General features: G+C 43.7%; 1 protein-coding gene across 4 annotated transcripts in view; it reads left to right on the top strand.

Annotated features, from left to right (window-relative positions):
- Nucleotides 1–27,758, top strand: part of OSBPL10 (oxysterol binding protein like 10) — a 318,653-nt gene that overhangs the window by 95,072 nt on the left and 195,823 nt on the right. For all 4 annotated transcript variants that reach the window (XM_045089004.1, XM_045089002.1, XM_045089005.1 and 1 more), the window contains exons 2-3: nucleotides 12,261–12,436; nucleotides 15,804–15,883. In XM_045089004.1, coding sequence (XP_044944939.1) covers nucleotides 12,261–12,436; nucleotides 15,804–15,883 — 256 coding nt within the window. The remainder of the gene's footprint in view (nucleotides 1–12,260; nucleotides 12,437–15,803; nucleotides 15,884–27,758) is intronic.

The following is a 27,758-nucleotide window of genomic DNA, read 5'->3' as shown; positions in this document are numbered from 1 at the left end:
AGAACAAATCAAGGCTCTTGTTTTAAGTTCTGCCTTGTTGGCATTGTAGTCAATTAACTAAACTGCTGACACAATGTAATACGAACGTCAGCATTGGGTACGATTTACTGTTTGCGTTTGGAAATGTGACGTGTGCTTTGGAAGCTCTTGTTTTATAACCAGACAGATCTTTAGGCCCAGTGATGGTGGGATAGTCTGCAAAAGAGAGTCATTCGGCTTTCTGCTTTTGCAGGACTGGATGTCAAAGCTCAGAGTGGATAAAGGACTTTGTCACCAATGTGAGAACCAGTGGCTCTTGAAGTGTGGGCATTGCAGCAGCATCAGCCTCAGCCCTGGAAGATGTTAGAAATTCAAATTCTCGGGGCACCTTGTTGGCTTAGTCGGTTAAACATCTGCAGCTGCCAGGTCATGATCCTGGGGTCTTGGGATTGAACCCCACGTCAGGCTCCCAGCTCAGTGGGGAGCCTGCTTCTCCCTCTCCCTTTGCCCCTCCCCCCTGCTTGTGCAGGCACTCTCTCTGTCATTCTTTCAAATAAATACATAAAATCTTAAAAAAAAAAAATTCACATTCTCATGCTTCACCCCAGACTTCCGCAATCAGAAAGTCTGGGGAGGGTCCAGTGAGCTGCTTCTTAATAAGGTTCCAGGTGATTCTGATGCAGCTAAAGCTTGAAAACCGCTGGTCTAGGCCATAGTCAGGCCGCTTACCACCAAGTAAGACCTCTTTCTTTTGTGCTGCATCACCCTAGGAAGGATGCAAGATCCTTTGATCCAAGGACAGTGGAGTTTAGGGCTTGACTGAGTTGGGTATCTGGGGACAAAACTGAGATTCCTGGGAATCTGAATTGCTTCCCCGGGTAGGTCTCCGCTCTATTCATCTCCGTGGGAGCCAGGCTGGGAACGCCTACCCTTCTTTACCCCAGGGCTTTAGCGAGTACCAGAATCTTTTTCACCGTGACTTGATGTGTGAGTTCAGCCTTCCAGTCCAAAGCAGGGACCTGAATCAAGACTCGGCCCATTGTAAGTATCCTCGGGTAAATTACCTGTGCCCTCAACGGCAAGAGTGCAAATGGGAGCTCTGTGCCTCACGATACCTCCTGATATTTTACAGTCTTCTTACTACAGTGTTAAGAGTCTTCCCTGAAGGCACTGGAAACTCAAGAGTTAATAGTTCAGAAGGTGAGAGGCACTGTTCTGAAAGCCTGTATTAATCCTTGTCAGACAGGTCTCCGTTCTTGCTTTTGGAATTAAATCACCCCGTCTCTAAAAGCAGATTGAATCTCATCGTAGATCAAATCCAAGCACAGTGCATCAAATCTCGTGTTCAAAGTTAACGTTGACTTATGCTGGTGCTTTATTAGGTGGTTCTAGAGGCCGCTGGGTGGCTCGCTCCTTAATCTTCAGGTGGGTTTTTCAGCCCGGGTCCCTACGAGCAGCTGAGCACCTGCCTAATGTTGCTTGATGATCCGATTACTCGGGAGCTTTCTGCCAGGTAGTTTTGGAACTTTTCCTTAAATCTTTCTCAAAAATACTTCCAAAGGGACAGAGCCAAGAAAACCCACTGCCTGGGTGGTTGTGATTTTGGAGCTGGGATTGGGCTCGTTCAGACGCAGACAAAATGAGGTCGTCGCACACTTAAATAATAAATCCTGCTTGGTTGTCCGGGCGTGTAGGTGCTCAGGCGTTTGCTGTGTGAGTGATGGTGGGGGAAGCCGAAAACCAGGCTCCTGAACAACACCCGTGAGGTTTTCTTCCATCTGTGGCTTTGCGCTGGCTCCTCTCCTGCAGGGCGTTTTAGGGAAACTTTGAAATTTCACATTCCTGATTTCCTGACCTCATCTGCAAAGATGCTGATTCTCTAGGTGTGGGTTGGAGTTAGAAATCCACATTTTTAACAAGCTGCTTAACTGATTTGGTAAGCAGAGAGTGGCCAATCCAAACTGTAAGACACATTCTTTTTAGAAGGCAAGATACTGCAGTATTTTTTTAAACCATACGTTATTAGCTGTCAGTTTTATTTATGGATTTTTTTTTTTTTTTTACTTTAGAGATTTTTTTTTTTAAAGATTTATTCATTTGAGAGCATAAGCAGGGGGGAGAGGCAGAGGGAGAAGGACAAGCAGACTCCACTGAGCAGAGCCCGATGTGGGGCTTAATCCCATGACCTGAGCCGGAGGCAGAGGCTTAACCATCTGAGCCACCCAGGTACTCCTAGAGATTTTTTAAATTTAGAAATATGTGCCAATACTTTTATTATGGTTTTGCCTCTGTCTTGCCCTCCCCACTCTAACCTATTCTCCTAGCTTTTCTTAATTTTCCTATTAACCGATTTTCTCCTAAATGAATATAAATCATAATATGCCAATTACATTTAAATGTTATATTACTAAAACTAATACTACTTATTTTTTAAAAACTGAAGTCTTTAATACACCATTTTCCTGTGAACTGTAAAGAGTGTGACCTATAACATTTCTACTACTTGATGGTTTTTTGGGCAGTGTTTTGGAAGATTTATCCATGCACATTTAAAAAGTCTTATCGGGTGCCTGGGTGGCTCAGTCAGTTAAGTGTCTGCCTTTGGCTTAGGTCATGATCCTGGGGTCCTGGGATCGAGCCCCAAATCAGGCTCCCTGTTCAGTTTTCTCTCTCTCTCTCTCTCTCTAGCTCTCAAATAAATCTTGAAAAAAAAAAAAAAGCCCTATTTTTTGCCAGTGTATATAATTATTTGAAAAATCTAAAATAAAACTGACTGTTGTCTTGGATGTCTATTTTCTGCATATCTGTTCAATCCTACAGAATTAATAGGTGATAGGATTCTACAGCCTCCCAATCTGACTGTATTTGCTTTTCTTCTTGCATTTCTATCAGTTTTTTTTTAAATTTTTTTATTTTTTATAAACATATACTTTTATCCCCAGGGGTACAGGTCTGTGAATCACCAGGTTTACACACTTCACAGCACTCACCAAAGCACATACCCTCCCCAATGTCCATAATCCCACCCCCTTCTCCCAAACCCCCTCCCCCCAGCAACCCTCAGTTTGTTTTGTGAGATTAAGAGTCACTTATGGTTTGTCTCCCTCCCAATCCCATCTTGCTTCATTGATTCTTCTCCTACCCACTTAAGCCCCCATGTTGCATCACCACTTCCTCATATCAGGGAGATCATATGATAGTTGTCTTTCTCTGCTTGATTTATTTCGCTAAGTATGATACGCTCTAGTTCCATCCATGTTGTCGCAAATAGCAAGATTTCATTTCTTTTGATGGCTGCATAGTATTCCATTGTGTATATACACCACATCTTCTTGATCCATTCATCTGTTGATGGACATCTAGGTTCTTTCCATAGTTTGGCTATTGTGGACATTGCTGCTATAAACATTCGGGTGCACGTGCCCCTTTGGATCACTACGTTTGTATCTTTAGAGTAAATACCCAATAGTGCAATTGCTGGGTCATAGGGCAGTTCTATTTTCAACATTTTGAGGAACCTCCATGCTGTTTTCCAGAGTGGCTGCACCAGCTTGCATTCCCACCAACAGTGTAGGAGGGTTCCCCTTTCTCCGCATCCTCGCCAGCATCTGTCATTTCCTGACTTGTTGATTTTAGCCATTCTGACTGGTGTGAGGTGATATCTCATTGTGGTTTTGATTTGTATTTCCCTGATGTCGAGTGATATGGAGCACTTTTTCATGTGTCTGTTGGCCATCTGGATGTCTTCTTTGCAGAAATGTCTGTTCATGTCCTCTGCCCATTTCTTGATTGGATTTTTTGTTCTTTGGGTGTTGAGTTTGCTAAGTTCTTTATAGATTTTGGACACTAGTCCTTTATCTGATATGTCGTTTGCAAATATCTTCTCCCATTCTGTCAGTTGTCTTTTGATTTTGTTAACTGTTTCCTTTGCTGTGCAAAAGCTTTTGATCTTGATGAAATCCCAATAGTTCATTTGTTCCCTTGCTTCCCTTGCCTTTGGCGTTGTTCCTAGGAAGACGTTGCTGCGGCTGAGGTCGAAGAGGTTGCTGCCTGTGTGAGGAAGGAATCCATCAAAATCTTTGAGGAGAACACAAGCATTTCTATCAGTTTGCTTTATGTATTTTTGATCCTCTGTTTTTGCTTCTTTGCAGTGAAAACTATTTTAATCCACAGGAGTATCTTAACGGTTTAGAGTTATGAACTATATCGCTAGATTGCCTGCGTTAAAATCTAGCCCCATCATTTCCTGTTTGTAAGATCCTGAACAAGTTACTCTTTCTTGACTTGAATTTTTTCCCCCGTAGGAAGAGGTTATGATCGCATTTTTTCCCAGAACTGCTGGGAGTTATAAATGAATTAATATGAGTAATAATCCATGGCATGTAGAAAGTGCTCTGTGAAGATTAGCAGTTGTTTTTACTAATGGTTCAGCTTCTCTATCTTTAAGATTTCTGAAAACTAACATAATGGTTGTGCTATACACAGCCCATATCCTAAATTTTTCTGATCGATTGAAATTGGACCTGTATCGCATGCCCAAATGTTTGGGAATGACGAAGTCCTTCTGTGATTCTGTGATAGCGTCTACTTGTCCCCTGGTTGGTGATGAGCCTTAAGGCCCTCTCACAACTTAGCACCTTCTGGAGGATGTTGGAATCTCTGCCTTTTGGGGCATGGATGAGGCAGTGGTGGACTTCTCTGATCGTAAGTCAAACAGTAAGTATTGGAGACTCTTGGAATGGTCATCAAGAGGACGTGACCACGAGTTGACCCCATGAGCTGGACCTGGGCATCCAGAGGCCTCTCAGCTCCTCCCCTGTGCTAGGAATGTGGGTTCCTGCTCCCAGAAGCTGCTCCAAGGATGCAGACTTGAGATGGTGATGTGATAGTGAGACACCTGCACGGTATCCATGACCTTTAAGGTTTGGAGGGTGGGCACGTGGATTTGTTTTGCTGCTGCCCAAGGCAGGCCTCCTGTGTAAATTCTCTTTGCGTATTAAACTGCCACCTACCCACTGGGAGGGGCCTGGCCCCTCAAGTCCCTCCCTGTCCTTTTTTTTTTTTTTAAGATTTTGTTTATTTATTTGATAGAGATCACAAGTAGGCAGAGAGGCAGGCAGAGAGAGAGGGGGAAGCAGGCTCCCTGCTGAGCAGAGAGCCTGATGCAGGCCCCCCTCTCTCCCCTCCTTAAGCTACAGTTTCACATTACATCCGGGAATCTCTGAATGGGCTGGGAATTCACGGAGGGAACATGGCCATCCTATCGTCGCAAGTTACAAGACTTAAGCAGATCTCAGATGTTCAAGTTTGGCTAGGATTGAGGAGGCCTTGGAGTTTATAAGGTTTTGGCGCTTCCTCTCCAGGTTACCGTGAGAGAAGTTCTACAAGATTTCCCTTCTCTGTTCAAGTCAGAAACTCTAAGGATTATGAGCGTGAGCCCTTCCCCGTGAGAAGACCACCATGATCAGGTGTTATGGGCCTTCCTGGGATGCATGAATACCCTCTCACGTGTGACTGGCACTTCTGAGGAGGCAACTCCGTGTGGAGAAATTATATACGCTGCTCTCTGGAGATGAGAAGGGCTCACTGGAGGTGGTCAACAGGCGGTGTCAGGTTTGAAGACTTAAGGTGAATTTAGGAGAATACACCCACAGTTTGATATTTCCCCTCCTCCTTCATATACCGAGTTTGCTTTGCAGATTTTCATTTTAATTTTTCTGTAAACAGTAGATTGGAAGTTTTAGAAATGTGATTCTAGGTGTCAGAAATGGTGATATTTTATTATATTTTTATTATGTATTTATTTTTTAAAAAGATTTTATTTATTTGACAGAAATCACAAGTAGGCAGAGAGGCAGGAAGAGAGAGAGGAGGAAGCAGGCTCCCCGCTGAGCAGAGAGCCCGATGTGGGCTCGATCCAGGACCCTGGATCATGACCTGAGCTGAAGGCAGAGGCTTTAACCCACTGAACCACCCAGGCACACAGAAATGATGATATTTCAACTGATAGAAATTGGGTGGGTGGGTGGGGCAGCTGAAACCTGAGTAATCAGTGTGTGTAGGGCTATAAGAACTGTTCCTTGAGCTCTGTGCCTACACCTGTCAAGTTCTCTTGCGGCTTGGGCCCATGGAGGAGGGGAGGATGCCCAAGGTGGAGAAATCCCGCCTCTGTGAGAGGGTCCTCTGTCTCTGCCATTTTGGTGTACCAGTGGGGTGTGCGCTGGGGTTCCCGAAGAGTCGGGCAGCAAATAATCCAACCTAGGAAAGCATCTTAAGTGGAAGACCAACGTCAGTGTTGTCCTTAGTGGGGGTAAGGCCGTTGCTCAGATGTCTCCAGCCTGCCGTGTCTGGTGAGTTCCAGCAGTGGGGGCAGGTGCTTCTCAAGACAGGGTGCCTGAGGAAGGTGAGACCCATCTCCGTGGGAAGGATTGCTGACTACCTGTGGACAGCGGGAGCTGGGTCCTCTTTCCTCATTCATGTGGGGCTGGGGGTGGTGGGTCTGGCAGGCAGGGAGTCCCTGAGGTTCTGGCCCCAGCATCAGGCATGGAGATGAGGGACTGAGCCTCCGGGGAGACGAGAAGAGTTCTGACAGCCTATTGGAGATAACACAGGTATGAAAGGTGTCTGCTCAGCTGCCGTCAAGAGGCGAGCACCTCTTCTTCCTAGGGCCTTTACTCTTGTCGTTTTACTTTTCACCTTTCAATTCAGATGGAGTGACTTAGCTTTTTGTCAGGACCAGCCTGTCTACTAAGTTTGTCTTCAAAGGAAGGTTTTTTACACTGCATTTTTTTCTCTTTATAATTCTCTTGTGGTTTTGTTGCACCTTCTGCCTGTCCGCATCTGTGAACTTCTTCTCAAAGCAACGCCCCCCCAACCTTTCCCGTGACATTTCTGCTCCGGGCTGGAGTTTGGCCTCATGGACGTTGCTGTGCTTTTAGGGTATGTTCTTCCCTGCTCCCAATATAAAAATGGATTTTTCAACTTTCAGATGCTAAACTTGGACCTTAATGAAACTGTCAGGCAGCTGGGTGAGATCAAGAAGCTACAGGTGTAGACAGATAACCTGGGGGATGCAAGAATTGGAAGGCAGTGCTAGGAAAGGGCTGCGGCTGGGGTGTGTGTGTGTGTGTGTGTGTGTGTGAAAGTCAGTGCATGTGCAGCGGAGTGTGAAAGTGTGTGCATGTCCGAGTAGGTAGAAGTGTGGTGTGAGTTCAAGAATGTTGACATGAATGCAGAGGTATGAACGTGAGTATCTGTGTAAGTGTGCAGGTGTGTTTGTGGGAACATGTGAGTGTCCACATCTGTGAGTGTGTATATGAAGGGTGGAGTGGTGCACGTGTGTGGTGTATCTAAAGCGGTGAGGCTTGCCTGAAGCATAAGCAGTACAGGGGCTGGTCCTCCGTCCTTCCAGGGAAGGCACCTGCTGCGTGCCGTGGCTCCTGGCTTTGGAACTGGCCAGTGGTGTCCCCAGGAAGCTGGGCTGCCAGCAGTGAAGACGCCTCTCCAAGTGGGTTTATGTTCTCCCCTGGTTTTCTCTCCCCACCATGTTCTTTGCTTTGTTAATGCAGCGAAAAATACAGGCTCACTCTGTGTACAGTGAAGTTTACCTTCACATTGGGTTGCACGCTAAAGCCTGAAGACATTAATTAAAAAAAAGAAAAAAAGAGTAGAATTAAGTTTGTCTTAATCATTTCTCTAGGAGGAAAAGCCTGTAAGAATGTTTCAGGATTTTATCTAGCAATTTCACTTGGGCTTAGAAAGTCTCATTTAGAAATATGGCTCACTTTTCCTATTTAGCAGGAAAGCTGTGACTTTCAGATACTGCTCCAGGCTCCGAACAGCAGTAACTGACAGAGCCATGACCCAGTGGGAAACCAAATTTAATTTCATTCCTCCCAGGGGATGTGACCTACCGGGATTGCCCTCCTTAATGCCGTATGGACCGCTCTCCCCTTCCGTGACACAAGCTAACTTACCTTTCAGAGGCCGGCCTGAAGGGACACTTTGTTGAGTTGGCTATAGTTTTTAATCTGCTTGTACTCCATTGCTTCTCTCCAAACACAATAATTTCTCGTTGTCTTTAGAAGGGGAGTAAATTATTGATGACCTTCCTTAGTGCTCATGATTCAAACCTGCACATTTGCATTTAAACTATTTTAGAACGCAGTAGAAGTGGTTCCCCCCCATCTGTGACAGGTTAAAATTAAGATGTAGGTTTGAAATACATATTATGAAAAATCATTAATGCGTCCCCATATCCTGCATAATGGGACATCATTTGCTTATTGTCATCCCTATTGGGCAAAAGAACAACATCGAATTCATTTCTTTGCATCAGCTTCTGAATAATGTCTTTGCAAATATACAGTGAGTTTTTTAAACAGGATGCATTTGGGAAGCTGCCTCTGGGAGTGAGGAAAGCTGACACCTTCCTAATCAATGAAGAGTCGGTAGAAGCAATAAGGAGAAAGATGTCAAACCCTTTCTCCTTTCCAGCCAATGGCGCATGCCTCTTCCTTGAAGCCTGTTCAGATCTCTTTCCTCTTCTACTTCCCCCAGGAAAGCTGGTATGATTTTGGACAGGGGATGCTGCAGCTCTGGCCCGGGAGGGTGGGGAGGACACAGAGTGCTCTGGTCGGATCCCAGTGTCCTTCCCTACACTTGTAAGGAGTGTTACTGTTAGTGCTCTGCCTTGCCGGGAGCGTGTCTGCCTGGCTACGTCACAATGACGTTTGATATAGGTCAAGTTGAAAACGTTTACCCCTAAAGAGAGGGCAGGGTCAGCACTTAAATAATTTGATCATTGGCAGCTCAGACATTACCCTGCTCTCTTGTTGAAGGAGGTTATTTTGGGTGGGGGAAATTTTGTTTTTGCCACACAGAGTTGTGGCAAATTCTTCTTCTTCTTTCTTCTTTTTTTTTTAAAGAAGTTTATTTTTTAAAAAGATTTGATTTATCTGTCAGTGCACACAAGCAGGAGGAGTGGCAGGCAGAGGGAGAAGCAGGCTTCCCATTGAGTGGGGAGCCTAATGCGGGACTCCATCCCAGGACCCTGGGATCAGGACTTGAGTCAAAGGCGGATGCTTAAGTGACTGAGCCAGCCAGGTGTCCCTAAGTCGGAGCAAATTTAAGTAGGATGGGGGGCACCCGGATGGCTCAGTCAGTGCAGTGTGTGACTCTTGATATCAGGGTTGTGGGTTTGAGCCCCACATTGGGTGTGGAGATTCCTCAAAAGTAAAATCTTAAAAGAATGTTTAAGTAGGATGTGAAAATAGAAGTACTTTTTGTTTGTTTGTATGTGAATTTGTAAGACTAACTGCTGTAACACATCTTGATTGTAATGGCCTAATTCAGCAGAACTTTCTTATTCCTATACCAGCCTGATGTGGGTGCTTCTTAGCAGGTGATTCCCAGGTGGAGATTCGGAGACCCGGTCCCTTATCTCTTTGCCATAATTGTTGCAGGGTTCTCAAGTTCACCTGCAGGTTGTCTCCATTTCCAACCTGTGTGTGTGTGTGTGTGTGTGTGTGTATGAGAGAGAAGATGAGTGTGTGAGAGTGAGTGTGTATGTCCGTGGGCGGGAGAGAGAGAATGTGTGTTTTATGGGTCAAGCCTGCATTGCTTTTGCTCACATCCTATTGGCTAAAACTCCAATGGCAACACCCTAAGTGCAGGGGAATCTGGGGAATATATTCTGACAGTGTCTCCTAGAAGAGGCAGGCAGTGTGGAGGTCAGTGCCTCTCCACCTTGAGCTGCCTCAGAATCACCTGGAAGCTGAAAACACTGCTTCCTGGGTTCCTCCCCCAGAGTTTCAGAAGCAGCAGGTCTTGAGTGGGGCCCAAGAATTTACATTTCAAACAAGCTCCCAGGTGATGTGGGTGCTGCTGGAGTAGGGACTTTAATTTGGAATAGTCCTGTCTGTGATGCATTTCCATGTCTGATTTATCCACACTCCTCCTGAAAACCAGAGGTCGATCTGTATCATCCCATTCTAAGGTGCGGGAGGGAAGGAGATGGGTAAGCGAGGCCAACCGTCTCGGCCAGGCTACTTGGAAGGTTAGACATAATTATGAGAGGAAGATTTCTTAGAGGAATTGGAATTCTGGAAGACTGGGACCTGGGCCGTGCGGCACTCTGCGCTGTGGGAGGGAGCTTCCAGCTTGCTGGATTGGCTCTGTTGGGATAGGAAGGTGGGGAGAATAAACAGCAAGTTTGAGAGAGGTGACTCAAGAGCGGTGGCTTGGAGAAAGGGACAAGGGAGGGCTGGCATGACAATCAAAGGGGGGTTTATGATTGCTGGAGCGAACCAAGCCTTGCCCTTGCACTGTGAGTTTCTTTGGGTCTCAGGATATCCATAAATTGGGAATGACAATGTCTAACTGTTGGACTACTGTGAGGATGATTAGATCAGAGGGTTGTAAGCTTTCTTGATTCACGGCGCTTCCATGTGAAGAAATCCCTAAGTTTCATTTATTAACTGGTTAGCTCCCAACCACTTCATACATATTTATGTTTCAGCACCTTGGTATTTGAAAAAATAATAATAAACAGGAATGGAAAAAAATCTATTTGTTTAAAGAACGCCAGTTACTTACGCATGGGATGTATGCACCTGCGGGCCCTACATGGCTTTTGAACCTTGGGATCGTATAGGGCATCACTGCCCTCTTTTCCTCTTCCACGATGATACTTGCTTCTTATCCCAGCACCACTGGAAACCCTACTTTGCAAAAGCTACCATGTTGTTCCAAGGAACATAGTGCGATCTAACATTAACCTGTGAAAACAACCTAAGTTTGTACATGTATAGCATTTGACCCGTGTTGAGTATTGCCGCTTATCTCTCAAAAACCCAACTATTTTTGGAGTGCCTCTGTGAGTTCACCGTAGTGACCAGGTCCTTTGGTGCCTGGCTTGGAACTGGAATTTGGTGGGTAGGGTTTCCCCCCTTCATTGATTCATTGAACAAAAGTTCACTGAATATCAGTGAAGTGTCTGGCACTGTACTGGGCACTGGGGGGGAACTTACTTCTGCTTCCAAAGGGTGTAGCCTCTAGTCAATGTGGAATTAGAGGCTCCAGGTATAGACTCCCACTGGGGGCAGGCTGGGAAGGACGATTTCAAGGTGCTATGAGAGCTTGTGGGAGGAAGAGTTGAGTATCCGGAGGTTTCTCAAGTTGGTGGTCCTTGAGTTGGTCCTGAAGGCTGAGAAGTTAACATGGCAAGAAGGCAAAGAAACTGCCATCTAGGTAGAAAGAATAGCGTTCTGGGAGGGTGTTTTTCAAACTAGGGAAGGACCCCTCCTCCTCCCCTCAGTTACATTGTAGTTGATTTGTGACTAGTGTGTAGCTTGTGTGTGCCATGTGTGTGGGGCTACATCCAGGCTGTTCAATGAGACTGATTCGCCCATAGGGTGGTGGGATGTTGAAGCAAAGCCAAACTGCAAAGCTGTTGTAGACTGGAAACAATCTGTGGGCCACCCTTGGAGTAATTGTTCTAGACAGGGAGGAACAGCATGATACAAGGTCCTTTGGTATGGGAGATGACTTGGGGACTCTGAGGGCGGAGAGGAAAGGCTGGTGTGAGTGGAACAGAAAGCAAGAAGGTGGAAAAACCAGCAGGGGCTGTTGTGCGCCTCTAGACTGCAGGAAGTACTTGCATCTCAGATGAAGACCTTTTTTTCCTGGTAGAGAAGGGGAGGTTGTTATGGTGACTTCCTAGGTCAGAGCGAGTTCTTGGAGGACCTGCTGGCGTGTGCACCTCGTTCTCTGACCGGTGACCCCTGGAGCTCTGTCTCCTTAGGATTACCCAGGCCACTGGCAGGAAGCTCAGGGCTCAGCTTGCTGTTCCCTGAGTGTAAAACAGCCTCTCTTAGAAGCTTAGAAATGCTAGCTGTTCCTGCGAAGTCCTACAGAGTGTGTTACCTGAGGCTGTGTCCCAGTGCATCTGCTTGCCTTTTTGTGTGTGTGTGGGAGGGGTCATTTGGGGGTTTACGGTGGTATCCTGGGCACCAGGCAAGGTAATGGACATTCCACCCACTCCGGAATGGACTCAGTCCTTGCCTTGCCCCAGTGGCCCATTATAAGCACCATTCTGACCTAAGAACCCAGGACTCTCTCCGTGCTCATGGGCTGACTTCTCTGGGGTGCCTGGGAGGGAGTTTTGGTTTCGACCTTCTTGAGTTGAGAGCCTTGGCGTTGATTTAAGGATCACTTTCCTCCTTTGCCATGAGGAGTGGGCTGGAGAAGGAAAAGTGATGCACTGTGGTTTCTCTGCGCAGGTACTTTGTACTGGATTTTGAGGCTGGCATCCTGCAGTATTTTGTGAACGAGCAAAGCAAACACCAGAAGCCTCGGGGAGCCCTGTCTCTGTCTGGAGCCATAGTGTCCCTGAGCGACGAAGCCCCCCACATGTTGGTGGTGTACTCCGCTAACGGAGAGATGTATAAACTGAGAGGTATGTTCTCCTGCCAACTCTTCACATGGGTCTCAGGGGCTGCACCCCTAGTTATCATGGGGATGGCTCTCTTGTGTGTGTGTGTGTGTGTGTGTGTGTGTGTTTTAATCCCCTTTAACAGTTTGCTGTGTTCAAGAACTCTGTGGTAACAGACACTGCCTTTCTTTCTTTTTTTTTTTTTTTTAAAGAAGAGAATCCTCTTTATTTTCTCTTCAGATTATTTGTTTATTTGACAGACAGAGATCACAAATAGGCAGAGAGGCAGGCAGAGAGAGAGAAGGAAGCAGGCTCCCTGTTGAGCAGAGAGCCCGATGTGGGGCTCGATCCCAGGACCCTGAGATCATAACCTGAGCTGAAGGCAGAGGCTTAACCCACTGAGCCACCCAGGCGCCCCTGGACACTGCCTTTCTTAATGCCTAGGGTGGGGAGATGGAGCTGACATTAGGAATTGCCTTTCTTGAATAACTGCAGAATTAAGGACAGATGAAAGGGGAGTGACACTAAAGCCAGCTCAGCTCTTAGATTTCAGATTTTTCCTTTTAGCTCAGTGTGTATTTTCTTGGACTTTACAGTGTGAGTCTTCACTACAGTCCCCCGGGGGGGACTGTGCTGTGAGGACAAAACAAGCCTTTCAAGGGTCAAGGCACCCCTCCCCACCCCAAATTCCTCTAGAACCATCTCTTAGCAAAGGGCCCTGTCACTTACATTGTATTTATTCTGGTATGGTATTGGAGTCTAGTGAGGAAGCCATCTCCTTGGGGTGGAGTTAATTTTTTTGTCTTGCTTTTCCCACTTCTTTCTGCTTCTTGAAAACTGAAGCCTATATGGAAGCCCCTCACTGAGCTGTAACTGTAGGTCCTGCCACCCCTTAGGCACGTCCATCATACAGGTTTTTAGCAATGCCAGGCCTGACTGTAGCAGTTTAATTGGATGGCTAGATCATTCTTCCTTCATTCCATTATAGTTGCATTGCCAGGAAATGTTTTCTTCTAATGAAATAACAAAAATCCAAATGCCCACGTTGGTGTATGCTTGCACATGCGTGTGTAGACACACACACACGCACACACACGGAGTCAGTGTTATGAAGGTCTGAGGAAGGGAAGAACTTGTATGTATTAAGTGTTGGGAGTTGGTTGAGAATCCTATCTTCTATTTTTCTTTGTCCAGGTAGGGGCTCAGTACAAAGAACAGGCTCTTTCTCTCCTTAACCCCAAGGAACTGATGACGATAAGTTGGCCTCTGCAAAGCCAAACCCAGGACCCAGCCTCCTTGCCTCGGAGTCCAGTTTTCATGGTTCCACCTCCAAGCTTTACTGCCAAGAGATGGAATAAGCTAATGTTTCTTTATTATCTATACACAAGTCATATTTCAGAATCTATAAAACAATCCAGGAACCTATGAAATAAAAATGCCTACAGTTGAAAAAAGTTTTTTAGTTTCTGGAAACGTGGGCAGATTCATGTTCTCTTTGGAGATTCACAGTGTGTGTTCCAGCTGGGTAGATTTATATGGTCCTTGCTTTCGTTTTGTTGTTTATTGCTTAATAAATTGTTAGAGCAGAAACGAAAGCAGGTGAAAAACTTAATAGCATTTCCCCCGACCTCCCCCCCCACCCCCCGCCCTGCCTGTGGTTTATAAAATGACACAAACCCACACAAATAAAAAAAAAATCCAACGAACAGGACAATTGAGCCATCTCATTTTGCCTTTTACGAGTTGATACTATTCTCAGGATTATTATGCCCCAGGGGTTTGTTGGTTGGTGTTTTTGTTGTTGTTGTTGTTGTTTTAAGGGTAGCTTTAATAGCAAATACAAAAGTTTTATCTGTGACATTATCGCAAGGGCTAAATTTAGCTTAAAGTTAGCAACTGCAGAAAAGGTGGGATAAATTTCGGCGGATATATGACTGGTCCTTGGCTCACCCTCCGAGGATCTGGGTTTACTCGAGCACGTCTCACCTACGTGTAGAGTTGAATGAGTCTTGATGTCAGTAGTTGCACGGCTTCTGAGAGTGTTTTTGGTGCCATGAACTGGCAGTTCTTCACCTTTCCTAAAGGAAAAAGGCTCTAGTTTCTGCAGAATCCTTTGGAAGTCCAGTTGACCTGGGCTTAACGCTGGTCTACCCCTCCTGATTTGTTCACCCGAAAGTTCAAGCTGAAGTTGAGTTGTACTGACAAACAACTCCGAGGCCCATTTTTGTAAACAATTATAACTTCCAAGGGAATCTTTGTTTCCTGCCTAGTCAACATTCATGCAGTTAATGTTATATTAAACTATTTATGCAGTTAGTTATGCAGTGAAATTGATGACTTAGATTTTATTAGAACCTGTTATGTGTCCATGAGAGTTTAAGAAAATGATGTGATCTATTGGAGATGTGGGAGTGTGGATGGAAGATAATGACCATACACTTGGCCTGTATTTTAATGTCTCTTTGGGGGAAATTTGAGGACCTCTAAAGCAGCGTTTGGAATGTTGTTCTGTCCAATCATAACATGAGTCATTGAGGACACATATGAAAAATAATTCAATTGAATGCTTATTTTGTAGATCCTGGTAAGTCCACAGTACAATGCTAGAAATGCCCAAAGGCTCTGAAAAACTATCCTCTGAGCCTCTTATTTGTCACACATGTAGAGGCACTTAAAAATAATCACGTTTTCCCTTTCCTGCTTTTTATTTTCATTGATGGGAGAGAGTGCAGGGAAGGGGGTAGATGGAGATGGAAAGGGAGAGGACTCTAGCAGCCTCCTCCTAGCCCAGAGCCCCACATCGGGCTCGGTGTCAGAGTCCTGCTCCACTCAGGTGCCCCTCTGCTGCCTCTTTAAATAAGTAGAAATGATCAGGCACCGGAGTGGCTCAGTTGGTTAAGCAGCATCTTTGGCTCAGGTCATGATCTCAGCGTTCTGGGATTGAGCCCTGCATCAGGGCTCCCTGCTCAGTAGGGAGCCTGCTTCTCCCTCTCCCTTTGTCTCCCAGCTTGTGTTCTCATTCTGTCTCTGTCAAATAAATAAATCTTAAAAAAAAAAAAAAAAAAGAGAGAGAGAAATGACTTTTTTCAGAGGAGGTTAAAAAAATGACCAAATTGTTCTTAGACGTTTTGGAGTACGTTTGTGATGTGGTTTAAGAGGGAATTTTCTGTTGATGTTAAGTGAAATTTCTTTCTTTTTTTTGTCTGTCTGTTTGCTGTGTGTTTGTTTTGGTGTAGGCACGGGCTGCTTGAGAATATTGTGATCTGCCTTCCTTCTTCCCTTTGCTCTTTCCACCTCACTCCCTGGGCTCCCCCACCTGCTTAGGTGGGTGTAGAAGTAGGTTGGCTACATTTCGGAACAATCTCTACAAGCCGTTTCTTCTCTATTTTAGCTGCCGATGCAAAGGAGAAACAGTTTTGGGTGACTCAGCTTCGAGCTTGTGCCAAATACCACATGGAAACGAGTTCTAAGGTAAGTAATCACCTGGGAGCAAGGAACATTGGAGTAATAATTTGGATTAGCTGCCCTTTAGCCCAATTAACCTGTTTCTTTGGGGAAGCTGTTTTTCATGCTATTTTTGAAGTTACCCACTATACTGGAATTCATATTGTCCTGCTGCATTTAAATCTAAAACCAAGAGCAGAGTAGTAAGATTAGCTTGTAGGTAGAAGGAAGAGGCCTGCGGGCACCTCACTGGAACTGCTTCCGGGAAGACCCTTCTGTTGCTTTGTGCCTTGTCGGGTTCAGCAGCGGTTAATGTCTGTTGGGAAGCCTGAGTGCATGATTTTGCTGTGGTGGCAGGAGAGTCCGATTTTCTGTTCATGGAGCCTTGTTGTTGTCAGTGTCCTTAAATGAAACCTAGACCCCACACTGACGAAGTATCCTGCAAGGAGCTTAAGCGTTCCAAGTATAGGAACATTCTCGGGTAATGTGGCATCCAAGTGTGAATTCGGGATTCGGTAGCAGGTCTTCGATCAGATATGTGGGAGACAGGAGGTAGGCATTTTCATGGATGATTTGGAGAATTTCCTAACATTAGAATATAGAAAATAATTGCAAAATAAATTTGTTCAGGGCAATAAATATTTGTTGACCTCAACACTCAAAGGACTACCCCTTTTATATCACTAATTCCAATTTAGGCACGGTACCAGTTGACAGTGTTTTTCCACATTCTGTGCATCCAAAAGAAAGACCCACATATGAAACTTCTGATGATTTTAATCCTGTAGCCAGTCTGCTGTCTTGCCCAAGGCCATGGGAAATGTTTTGCTTACATACACCTCCCTCTTCTGCCTCCAAGTACAACCTGAACTGATTTCTTCATAATGATTTTGTTCACTGTTAATTTTCTTTCTTTTAAGAGACCTCCTTTTCCTTGACTTGCTTACTTCTGTTTCGCTCTTACCCTTTTTGACATCCCCATGCAAAATCTGGGTTACCATAGGTAGGGCCCTATTTCTAAAGCTTTTTTCTCTCTGGCTTGCTTTATTTTCTAGGAATTATGGTAGAAGTTCTGGACATTTCATCAGTATTTTTTAAACTCTTAGGGCAGTTAGATTTTATTTTTCATGTGTATCTTTTTCTTTTTTCGTAGAACAGAACAGGGGCACCTGGATGGTTCAGTCGGTTGAGCATGTGCCTTCAGCTCATGTCATGATCTCAGGTTCTAGGACCAAGCCCTACGTTGGGCTCCCTTCTCACCGGAGAGCCTGCTTCTCTTTCCCTCAGCCTCTCTGCCGGCTTGTGCTTTCACTCTCTCTCTCCAATAAATAAATAAAATATTGAAAAACTCAACAGAAGGGCATAAAATAAAAAGGACAGATGCCCCTCTATTGCCTCGTATGCTCATTAGAGATAATTACACTTAATAGTTCTTGCACATCATTCAAGTAGATTTAGGCATGTGTTAGGATATATGTCTTTTCTGTATTTGTGGTTTTTGTAAGGATGGGACTGTATCATGCATATAGTCCTTCCTGCCTTTTTTAAAGATAAAATAAGATCTTTTAAAATAAAATAAAAAAGATCTTTAAAATCTTTTTGGAGATCTTATTAGGTATCTGGGATCTACTGTACTCTTTCTTAGGATGGATGGATGGTGTTCTAAGGAATGGATGTCTGCTTTGTTGAAATTCTCTACTGATGGACATTTAGGTTGTTAGACATAATGTTATAGCAAACATCTTCGTATATATATCTTTTTGTGCCTCTAGGTGTACACAGGAAACTACATTCAGTGGAATTGCTGGGTGATAGACTGTTTGCGCTGTTTTTCCTAGACATTGCTAAATTGTCTTCTAAAAAGGTTGTCCTATGTTGTAGTGCTACCAGTTTTGTGTGTAAAGATGCATTTCCCCCTCTAATGGTGGCTCTTCTAACATTCTGTTTTTAAGTCTTATAGTTAAAAAATTAATTAATTAATTAATTAATCCCTTCACTTCTAAAATGACTGGGGCTGCGTACATTTTCAAATATTGACCACATGTATTTCTTTGACGTGATCTGTCCATTTTTATCCTTCATCCCTTTCTCTCTTCTTTTTTTCCTCCTTGATTTGCACTTAACTAGATGTGAACTGAGCATTATTTGTCCTTTGTCTGTCATTTGTATTATAAATCTTTTCTCCTGCTAGGCCACCTGTATTTTGACTTGGGGTACATTTTTTGCTATGTAGGATAGTTAATTTTTGTGGTCAAATTTATGAATATTTTCATTTTTGGCATTTGGTAGTATATTATGCTTAGTAAAGGCTTCTTTGTTCTAAAATGATGAAAACATTCTTTGGTGTTTTCCTCCAGTGAATTTGTAGTTTAATTATCGTGTTTCAATCATTGGTTCATCTTGAATTTATTTTGGGTGTAAGAATCGAGGTCAGGAAACCAGCTTGAAGTGCACTGATGTTTTAATGAATCCCTGGAGACCAGGAAGTTAAAGACCTCTTCATGGTAGTAAGAGATAGGAAGGGAATTTAAAGATTCTCTGAAGGGGAATTTGATTTACTGATGTGTTCTCTGGGTAGTTTCGAGAATACAGATTAACCTGTTAATGCAAAACCCAAATAAATAATCATTTAGATGGCAGGGCCTGTAGGATTTCCTATTTGAGACTGGAAGTGAAATTGCTGACCATCGCTCATTTATAGCAGAGCTCTTGTGATCCCCTAGGGAATCATAATTTTTGCATTGTGAACAGACCTGCTTGTTCAGGAGAGGCATTATGAAGTCCAGGTCTGCTTAGGCAAAAGCTAGTCTTGAAAATGAAGTTGGGCTTAACATGACTATAAACTCAATGTCCATTTAACTGTAGGATGGGTATTTACTTTGCATCAAGGTTATTAGGAATACATTCGGAAACTTATCTCTACTCTGTTCTTCCTCCTTCCCTCTCAGCAGGTCAGATCCCTCTGCAGCAGATTATAGAGAATAGCCTCCCTGTGATAGCTTGGAAGTTTGTCTTTTAGAAACCTTTTTTTTTTTTTTTTTTAAATCAAGTGTTCCCTGTAACAAGTATGAGGCAGATGGAATGGTGCTATCATTCTGACTCCCCTTGGTGAGAACTGCAGGAGCACCATATTCATCCAATCTGCAAAGGGCTTCATGGAGGACCTGTCCACCAGTTCTGAAACCCAGACCTGTCCCAGTCAGTACCTGAGGAGGCTTTCCCCAGTCTCGAAGTGAAATGAGAAAAACCTTCCCTAAATGTGCCTGAAGTCAGCTGTAGTCAATATAAAGGATGGCTCTTTATTCCGAAATTATATTGCTTCGCTTTTTAAGGGTTAAAATACTTTTTATTGTAGAAGATACAGAGTATTTATGGACTCATGGTTTATTGAGGTATAATTTACATAAAGTGAAATTCATTCCTTTTAAGTGTGACGTTTTTCATGGCTGTGTGCAGTCATGTAACCTTCACCACAAATATCAAAAGTTCCCTCTCTATCCTGTTGTGGCGGATCCCCTCCCCCTCAGCTCCAGGCAACCACCTATCCACTTTTTTATGTGGAGTTTTGCTTTTTTCTAGAATGTTCTATGCACTGAATTATACACATTTCACATCAGACTTCTTTCACTTAGCGTAATGCTTCTGAATTTCACCTGTGCTGGTGTATCAGTAGTTGATTCTTTTTAAATTTCAGCTACTTTAGTGACTGTGTGGTACTTCTTGTTCTTAATATCTTTTTTCAAAAATCAAAAGGGATTACTAACCTCTAAATTAATTAAAAAATTCTCAGGCTAAAAAGATTTCTAGATCCATTCCCAGATTTAAAAAAAAAAAAAAAAGTACTCGTTTTTGAAACCTAAGGTTCTGGCTCTCTAGTCAAGCCCTATGGTTTCCATAGGTTTCCATATGGTAGGGAAGCTCCAGCTGAGAGGGCGGTGGAGCCAAGGCTTGAGATCAGGTCTCTGATTTCCTGCTCTTACCTGTCACACATGTCAGCCAGGGCTGCTGTCTTACCTTCCATGGGTGATGGAGCCCCTTTTTGGACAGTTGGTGCTTCTAGATGGACAGAAACTGCCAAAGATTGATAATCCCCTTTTCTTGACATCACCTAGGTTCATCCTGCAGCCTCTAGTTGTTATTCAAGGTGCCCCTGCAAGGGTGTGAGGCGAGTCTGTTAGGAAGATTAGAACACTGACTTTCTCTGAGAATACACAAAAACAAAACAAAACAAAACCTCTTATTTTTAATTCAGTATAAAAATTCAGGCAGCGTAAAGCCCTGATTGGAAAAGGGTTAAGAGACAGCTGTTGGGAGCTGTCCTCTTGAGAATTTACTAGTGTGTGACTTTGAAGGATCAAATGTAAGAGTGAGTGTCTAGTTTTCATTCAATAGGTGGTGTTTCAGAACCCCTAGGGTGGGGGCACAGTGGTGTTCTGGGGACTATGATAAGCACTGAGCATGGGAAAGGAACTGTCTGTTGACAGAAGTAATGACGTTTAATACCTTCTGTGTGAGTGACCATCACTCGGGATCCTGCTATGCTTCACAGATGTCCTGTGAGGTAGGTAGTATTGTGCCCATGTTGACAGAAAGCTGAGACCAACGGAACATCAGTGGTAGGCTCAATGTCACGTAGCCATTAAGTGAGTGGATGGGGATGAGAGCCAGAGTTCTCCATCATCCCTCCTCTGGTTTCCTGGCTTGAGCCATGAGAAGGTTCTGGATGGTATTCTACTGCCATGAACTCTATATTTCATACTGTGGGGGTGGGGGGACAGCTCAGAATAGGACACCTGTAATTTTTGTTTACTCAACGAACCCTTCTCCAGTCCTTTCAGTAGATTCTGATCCCTGAATTCTTCAGGGAGTTGGCTCCAAAGTAACATTGGCCTTTTGCATTGATTTTTTTTGTGATGTCATCTCATAATGATAAGTACTTTTGGCAAGTCCCCACGAGCCTTGAATGAAAAGTGTCTTCTCATGGAGTACGTGTTTGTTTCAGCTCAGGAATTCTGGTTTAGAAGAAATACTGTGGAGTGCACAGTGAGAGGTCATACATTAAAATCTGAAAAACAATCTAAGGAGTTTGAAGTGGGGGGTGGGAGGTTGGGGTACCAGGTGGTGGGTATTATAGAGGGCATGAATTGCGTGGAGCACTGGGTGTGGTGAAAAAATAATGAATACTGTTTTTCTGAAAATAAATAAATCAATTTAATAAAAATAAAAAAATCCTCACTCTGATGTATGGAGCAAACCTGCTCAGGTCACTTTTCCTCTTTCTGGTCCTCTGCCCTCATCTTTGAAATGGTAATGTCTGTCTCCTGAGGTCTTATGGCACAAGAAAGGGAAAGCAGGTGAAAGCTAGTTGCCCATGGGAAGCCCTCCACGGAGTTAGGGGCTCAGTAACTTGTGCTGATGTTTATTTAGTAAGCCTGCTGCCTGGAAGGCCAGCATTTCAGCTGCCCTTAGTTCTTGGACAAAACCCTCAAGGAGAACAAGCATGCTTTTCATCCGTTTGTGGTTACATGTTTTCAGATAGACCCTGTGATTTGCAAATAGCCATATCTGAGAACTCAGGGTCATTCAAAATCTGTGGAAGTCCATATATGGACGTAGGCAGCTGAGACACAAATAATGCTGTTTTCAAGGGACTTTGACCTGTGGGGAAAAGTAGGCTAGTGGGATCAGGAGCCAAGCTGATTAGAAAGCACTTAAGGATATTCAGATTTTGAAAATTTTAGTTTCATTAGCTTTTATTGTGACCGAGTGGGAGAAGTTTTTGAAGATTAAGCTTGATGGGAACTGTTGTTTTCAATACTTTTATTTTTTATTTTTTAAAAAATTTTCCCTCATCTTGGGGCTCCTGGGTGGCTCAGTCGGTTAAGCATCTGCCTTTGGCTCAGGTCATGATCCCAGGATCCTGGCATCAAGCCCCACGTCCCAGCCTGCTTCTCCCACTCTTCTCTGCTCCTCTTCTGCTTGTGTTCTCCCTCTCAAACAAGTAAATGAACCCTTATACTTTTTTTTTCTTATCCAGACATGGAAGGGTGGATTCACTTGAGATGGGCAGGGGTGACTTGTGTTGTAAGTGAGCTCATGAGTCTTCTCTGATAATTGAGCATTAGTACCTTCTCCCTTGACTTTCAACCCTAAAGGATAATGTGTGACATATGGTAGCAATTTATCACTTTTCCAGCAAGTACACTATGGTGAGAGACAGCGCGGTCGTTTAAAAGCTTAATGGAGCTTATAGCTTCCTCTTTCTGGCTCAGCTGGCCTCTCTCGGACTGCGCCCCATCCCTACCACAAACATACTCTTGTTATGAATTCACTGCTGACAATTGTGAGGTTCCCCCCGCCATAATGTAAGTAGCATCATTTAAGAAAAAATTATGAGTATTATCTATACTCAATAGAAAGTGTTCAGAAGATAGGAAAATCTAAAGAAAGGAAAAAAGTGGCTCCCAATCCCAGTCCAGACCTAATCTCTGATGACACCATTTGGGTGGCCATCCTTCTCTACACTTCTGTGTGGACAAATGGAGGTCACATGACTGCATTTGGAGGTTCCTCCTTCCATCTCTTCACATGCACAGAAATCACATGAATTTGTTTTTGTGGGTAGCTTCCCTTCCCTGTGAGGGCGGACTTGTGGGGCCAGGCTTTGGCCACAGGCCTATTCTCTCTGTTGGGGTTGTTTTATGTTTAAAAGGACTGTGTGAGTGTTTTGCTGTTTCTTAGAGCATTTCTGGGGTCTATGTTGTGTTTTACTTCTGGTGAGCAACGTGCCCTTCTGTCTTGGTCACTTCTCATGCCCATGTTCCTTGTTCTGCTCTTGTTCAGTTCCAGAGGGGAAGTTGAGGAACTGAAGGTCCATCTCCATTGGTGTATTTACCCATCCAACAACATGGAAAATGTAGATTTTTTTTTTAAATCTATGGGGACATTAGGTAAGAAAATGTTGAAATTGGATACTTTTGAAATACTTAACACTAGTCATTGTATTTGAAATCCTTTCTCTGAGTCAGGGCCTCAGGCCTGACTTCATCCTTTTATTTACTCCTTTGGGGTCCAGAGATCCCATTCCTTCTGAATCCTCCCCTTCATCATGTGTCCACTGAGGAAGTCAGTAGGTCCCAGGGAATTTGTCTGTGGAGAGCATTTGAAGACACTGTGGTCAGATCAGATTGGTGTGTGGTTAGGACTCCTGGTCCTTGGGAGGTAATTGTAAATTAAAATGCACATTTTAGGGTACAGTCTTTCATGCATATTTGGTCATAGAGGAATATGATCGACCAATATGGGATTTTAAATTCATTATTAGTCTTAGAAGGTCTTGGATGAGCAGCAAAAGCTGCTGAGTTTCAAGGAGTGTATATATATAAATATTCATGCTGGAAGTGGCCCAGATCACAGGTGGTGTTTTTTTTTTTTTTTTGGTTTTTTTTTTTTTTGTTTTTTTGTTTTTTGCTATCCCCTAAAATGGTAGTTGGCATACTAACTTGTGATATTAGAGATTAGTCTCCTCTGGTGTCTAGGAGGTGGACATCCTCTTCTGAAGGTAATGCCGAGTAAGGACCTGCCCATGTTTTTGCACAAGTTACAGCTTCCCCAGACAGTGGACAACCGGTCACCTGTGATATAGTTCCTGACTCCCTTCCTCTGCTTTTGCCATGACTCCCCAGTGATCTAGAGGTTCAGTTGGGTTTGATGGGACTCCAGACAATGTGAAAGGAGACGAGAGCGTGATGGGCTGGCCTGGCAAAGAGGCTGGTGCTGGGCTGGTAAGAGCATAGTCCATGGGTACCTTCTGTCCCAAGGGTGGTATGCTTTGGGTCAAGAGGCCCTGCCGGTGACTCTGCCCCTCTAGCAGGTTGCCAGGTACAGAGAACCCTGCCTTGGGGATGCTCAGAGACCTACGCTGGGGTGGCGTGGGAAATGTGTGGACTACTTTTCTTCTGGGGAATCAGAAGTCTTGCCTGTTGAGGGGAGGTGTGGGAGGAGAATTCTAACTGAATGTTAAATCCACGGCCAGTGTAAAGAGAGGATGATTTGGAGCTACCGTGTAATGGTTTCTGAAGGCAGAAGCTTATAACTTCCCTGACTCTCTGCCATGCTGGGGTGTGAGCCAGAGGGCTTGGGCGAGGTGCTTTCATGTCTTGGTTAGGGATGTATCATAACAGGAAGCACCTGTTTGCCGAGACAAACCCAGGGACAGCTGTAGAATCTGACCCCATGTGGCCACAAGGGACATCAGATGCCATCGAGTCCAGCATCCTGGCCCCACCTCCTGTCACTATTTCAGCAAAAATGCTACCCAAATATTCAAATAATGAGGTCATATGGGTTGTTTGTCCTCAAAACAATAGCCAATTTTAGTCACTCAGAGAAGGCACTGCTGGTAACTCACTAATAAAATGTTGAGAATCTGGGGGTGTAGTCTGACAAATGACATTGGTTTGGAGCCTCTGAGAACAATTTACAGTAACTTGGAAGTAATAGAATGATTAGAAAGTGGGAAGAGATTCCAAACTCCCTTTGTTCCACTTGTCTAACAAACAATAGAGGTAAGAAATAAGGACAAAAGGTAGGTTCTAAAACTGCTGTCTTAATATGGAGGCCTCTGGCCACATGAGGGTTTTTAAATTTAAATTACAGTTGACCCTTGAACAATGCAGGGGTTGGGGTGCTATCCAGCCCTCCTTCCCCATAGTCAAAAAATACACTTACAACTTTCGACTCTCCCAATACTTTACTGATAGCCTGTTGGCAAGTGTTATCTACAAGGTAAACTATTGACTAACACATTTTCATGTTATTTGTGTTATAGACTGTATTCTCACCGTAAAGTAAGCTAGAGAAAAGAAAATGTTAAAATCGTAAGGATGAGAAAATATAGCACTGTATTGTATTGAGAAAGAGCTACATGTAACTGGACCCCTGCTCAATTCAAACCTATGTTGTTCAAGGGTGCACTGTAACCGAAATTAAATTTTCAAAGTTGAGTTGCTTAGTTGCACTTAGCTCAGTTGTCACATCTGGCTGATGGCTGCCATATTGGACAGCACAGATAGAGAACATTTCCATCATCATAGAAAGTTCCTATGGTTTCTGAGGAGGGAACTTACCAGTGTCTAGCTTAATCTCTTCTTGTGCTATGGACTATTTATTTTTATTTTTTATCTAAAAAGAATGAGTGGTGTCTCCCTCAATCCCCCAAACCTCTGTCTTTCCCTGCTTCCTCTCAGGAGTTCTGGTCTCCTCCATGCCCTTGACCTCAAACATCTTGATCACTCACTTCTTCAATTATGTTGTCTTTGCATCAGGAACATCCATCTTCCTGGTGTGAAGGCAGGATCTTGGGTTCTCTTGATGGCAGATTCTCTATGTGCTCCCCGCACTGCAGTTGTTTAAGAACCTCTAGTATGAGCTTTTGTGAGGAGCAAAGGAGGGAGAGAAGGTTGCTGACGATGCCGTCCCCTGGCTCAGGCAACCTTCAATAGCAGCCTTCTTCCTGAGACAAGGTCCCGAACTTTACCTTGCCATTGGATGCCTACCACATGTCAGATGCTGTATCTTTCCCTCTACCTCATGAGCTCCATGTTGTAGACAAGCAGGTCCCCAGCACAGTGTGTATCATCACACTTCCTTACCTTTGTTCATGTGGTTTCCTCTGCTGGGATGGGTCCTCTTCTTCATTCTTTATGTGACAAATACCCATGTGGTCTTCACGGCTGATATGCTTCTGGGATGCCTTCCTGACTTCCCTGGTCAGAGTGATCTTCTCTCTTCTCTGTTCCTGTTTATACCAGTACTCACTTGTAAGCACATCCCTTCTCCCAAGGGTGTGTGTATGTGAGTGAGTGGATGCATGCATCCTCAGGATTGACGGTGTGTCCCTAAGATCCCAGACTGCAGGGAAGTCTTACCTGATGTGATGGTGGTGGTCAAACACTTCATACATTTTATTTACTTTTATTTCTTATTATTTTTAAAAAATTTATTCACTTGAGAGAGGGAGAGGGAGAAGCAGACTTCCCGCTGAGCTGGGAGCCTGACATGGGGCTGGATCCCAGGACCTGGAGATTATGAACTGAGTCGAAGGCAGATGCTTAACCAACTGAGCCACCCAGGCTCTCCCCCTTTGTACATTTTAAATGTCAACCCTACTTCCTCCTCCCTCACTCCATTAGGGACAGTGTTAGTAGTGGTGGTGGTGTAGGGTTGGATTTGGGTTTCTTAAAAAATGATATCCAAATTGTCATAGTTTCCTAAAATACTGTATTTTAGATCAGATGTTTGAGGATTTTTTTAATGTAAGAAAGCTATTAGTGTCTGGCAGTTGAAAATCAATCTAGCATAACATTCAAGCTAAGTTCTTTCTTTAAGAGAGAAGAATTCTTTAAGAGAGAAGAAAATAATCATAAGGAACACGTTTTTGAGAAAGGAAAATAATAAATGGCATCTATCAACACATTTCTATGTGGAAAGTACTGTGGGAATAACTTTTCTTAGATTATTGCTTTTTTAAAAGATTGATCTATTTATTAGTGAGGGGGTATGGAGAGAGAGAATGAATCTCAAGCAGACTCCCTGTTGAGTGCGGAGTCTGATGGATGGCTCAGTCCCATGACCCGGAGATCATGACCTGAGCCAAAATCAAGAGTCAGATGCTCAACTGATTGAGCCACCCAGGCACCCCTTCTTGGATTATTTTGTATTTCTTACAACAGTCCTATGAGGTAGCTACCACTATTACTACATTTTATAGGCAAGGACACTACAGCATAGTGAAGGTAGTATACCTGCTCAAGTTCACACAGCTAGCAGATGATTGCCTTTTTTTTTTTCCAAAAAATTGAGATCCAATTCACATACCAATAAATTACCTTTTTTAAAGTGTATGATTCAGTGGTTTTTAGTGTATTTATAAAGTTGTGTAACCATCACTGCTAATTCATTCCAGAATATTTTATCACCCCCAAAAGAGAGCCTTCTGTTTCCATTAGCAGTCGTTCCTCATTGCCCAACCCATCACCCTTTCTCTCTAGCCCCTGGTAAACCACTAGCCACTGTCTCCAAGAATTTGCTTATTCTGGACATTCCATGTAAATGGAATCCCATACTATGGCCTACTGTGTCTGGCTTATTTCACTCCACAAAGTGTTTTCAATTTTCCTTCATGTTGTAGCTCCAATCAATATGCCATTCCTTTTTTTATGGCTGAATAATATTCCATTATAAGGACATTATATGAATTCCATTATATGGATTTTTCAGTCCATTCATTTATTAATTAATATCTGGCTTGCTTCCACTTTTTGACTGTTATGAATAATGTTACTATAATACTTGTGTACAAGTTTTTGTGAGCATATCTGTTCTCCGTTCTTTTAGGTATATACCTAAAAACAACTGCTAGGTCATAGGGTAATTCCATTTAACTTTTGAGATGAGCCAAACTGTTTTCCGAAGCAGCTCTACCATTTTCCATTTCTACTGGCAGTGTATGAGGATTCTGATTTTACTGCATTCTTGTCAATACTATAATATTGTCTGTCCTTTCTGTGATGGCCATGCTGGTGGGTATGAAGTCATATCTCACTGTGATTTTTTTTTTAAGATTTTATTTATTTATTTGTCAGAGAGCATGCACAAGCAGGCAGAGTGGCAGGCAGAGGCACAGAGAGAAGCAGGCTCCCTGCTAAGCAAGGAGCCCAATGCAGGACTTGATCCCAGGATCCTAGGACCTTACCTGAGCCAAAGGCAGTGGCTTAATCCACTGAGCCACTCAGGCGTCCCTCACTGTGATTTTGATTTGTGTTTCCCTGAATGACTAATGATGTTGAACATCTCTTCATGTACTTCTTGGCCATTTATATATCATCTTTGGAGAAATGTC

This window comes from Mustela putorius, unplaced genomic scaffold, assembly GCF_011764305.1.
Source record: "Mustela putorius furo isolate JIRA1106 unplaced genomic scaffold, ASM1176430v1.1 tig00003834_pilon_pilon_pilon, whole genome shotgun sequence".
In the NCBI taxonomy this organism is placed as follows: domain Eukaryota; kingdom Metazoa; phylum Chordata; class Mammalia; order Carnivora; family Mustelidae; genus Mustela; species Mustela putorius.
The sequence above is the reverse complement of the archived record's forward strand: the minus strand, read 5'-3'. Positions and strand labels throughout refer to the sequence as shown.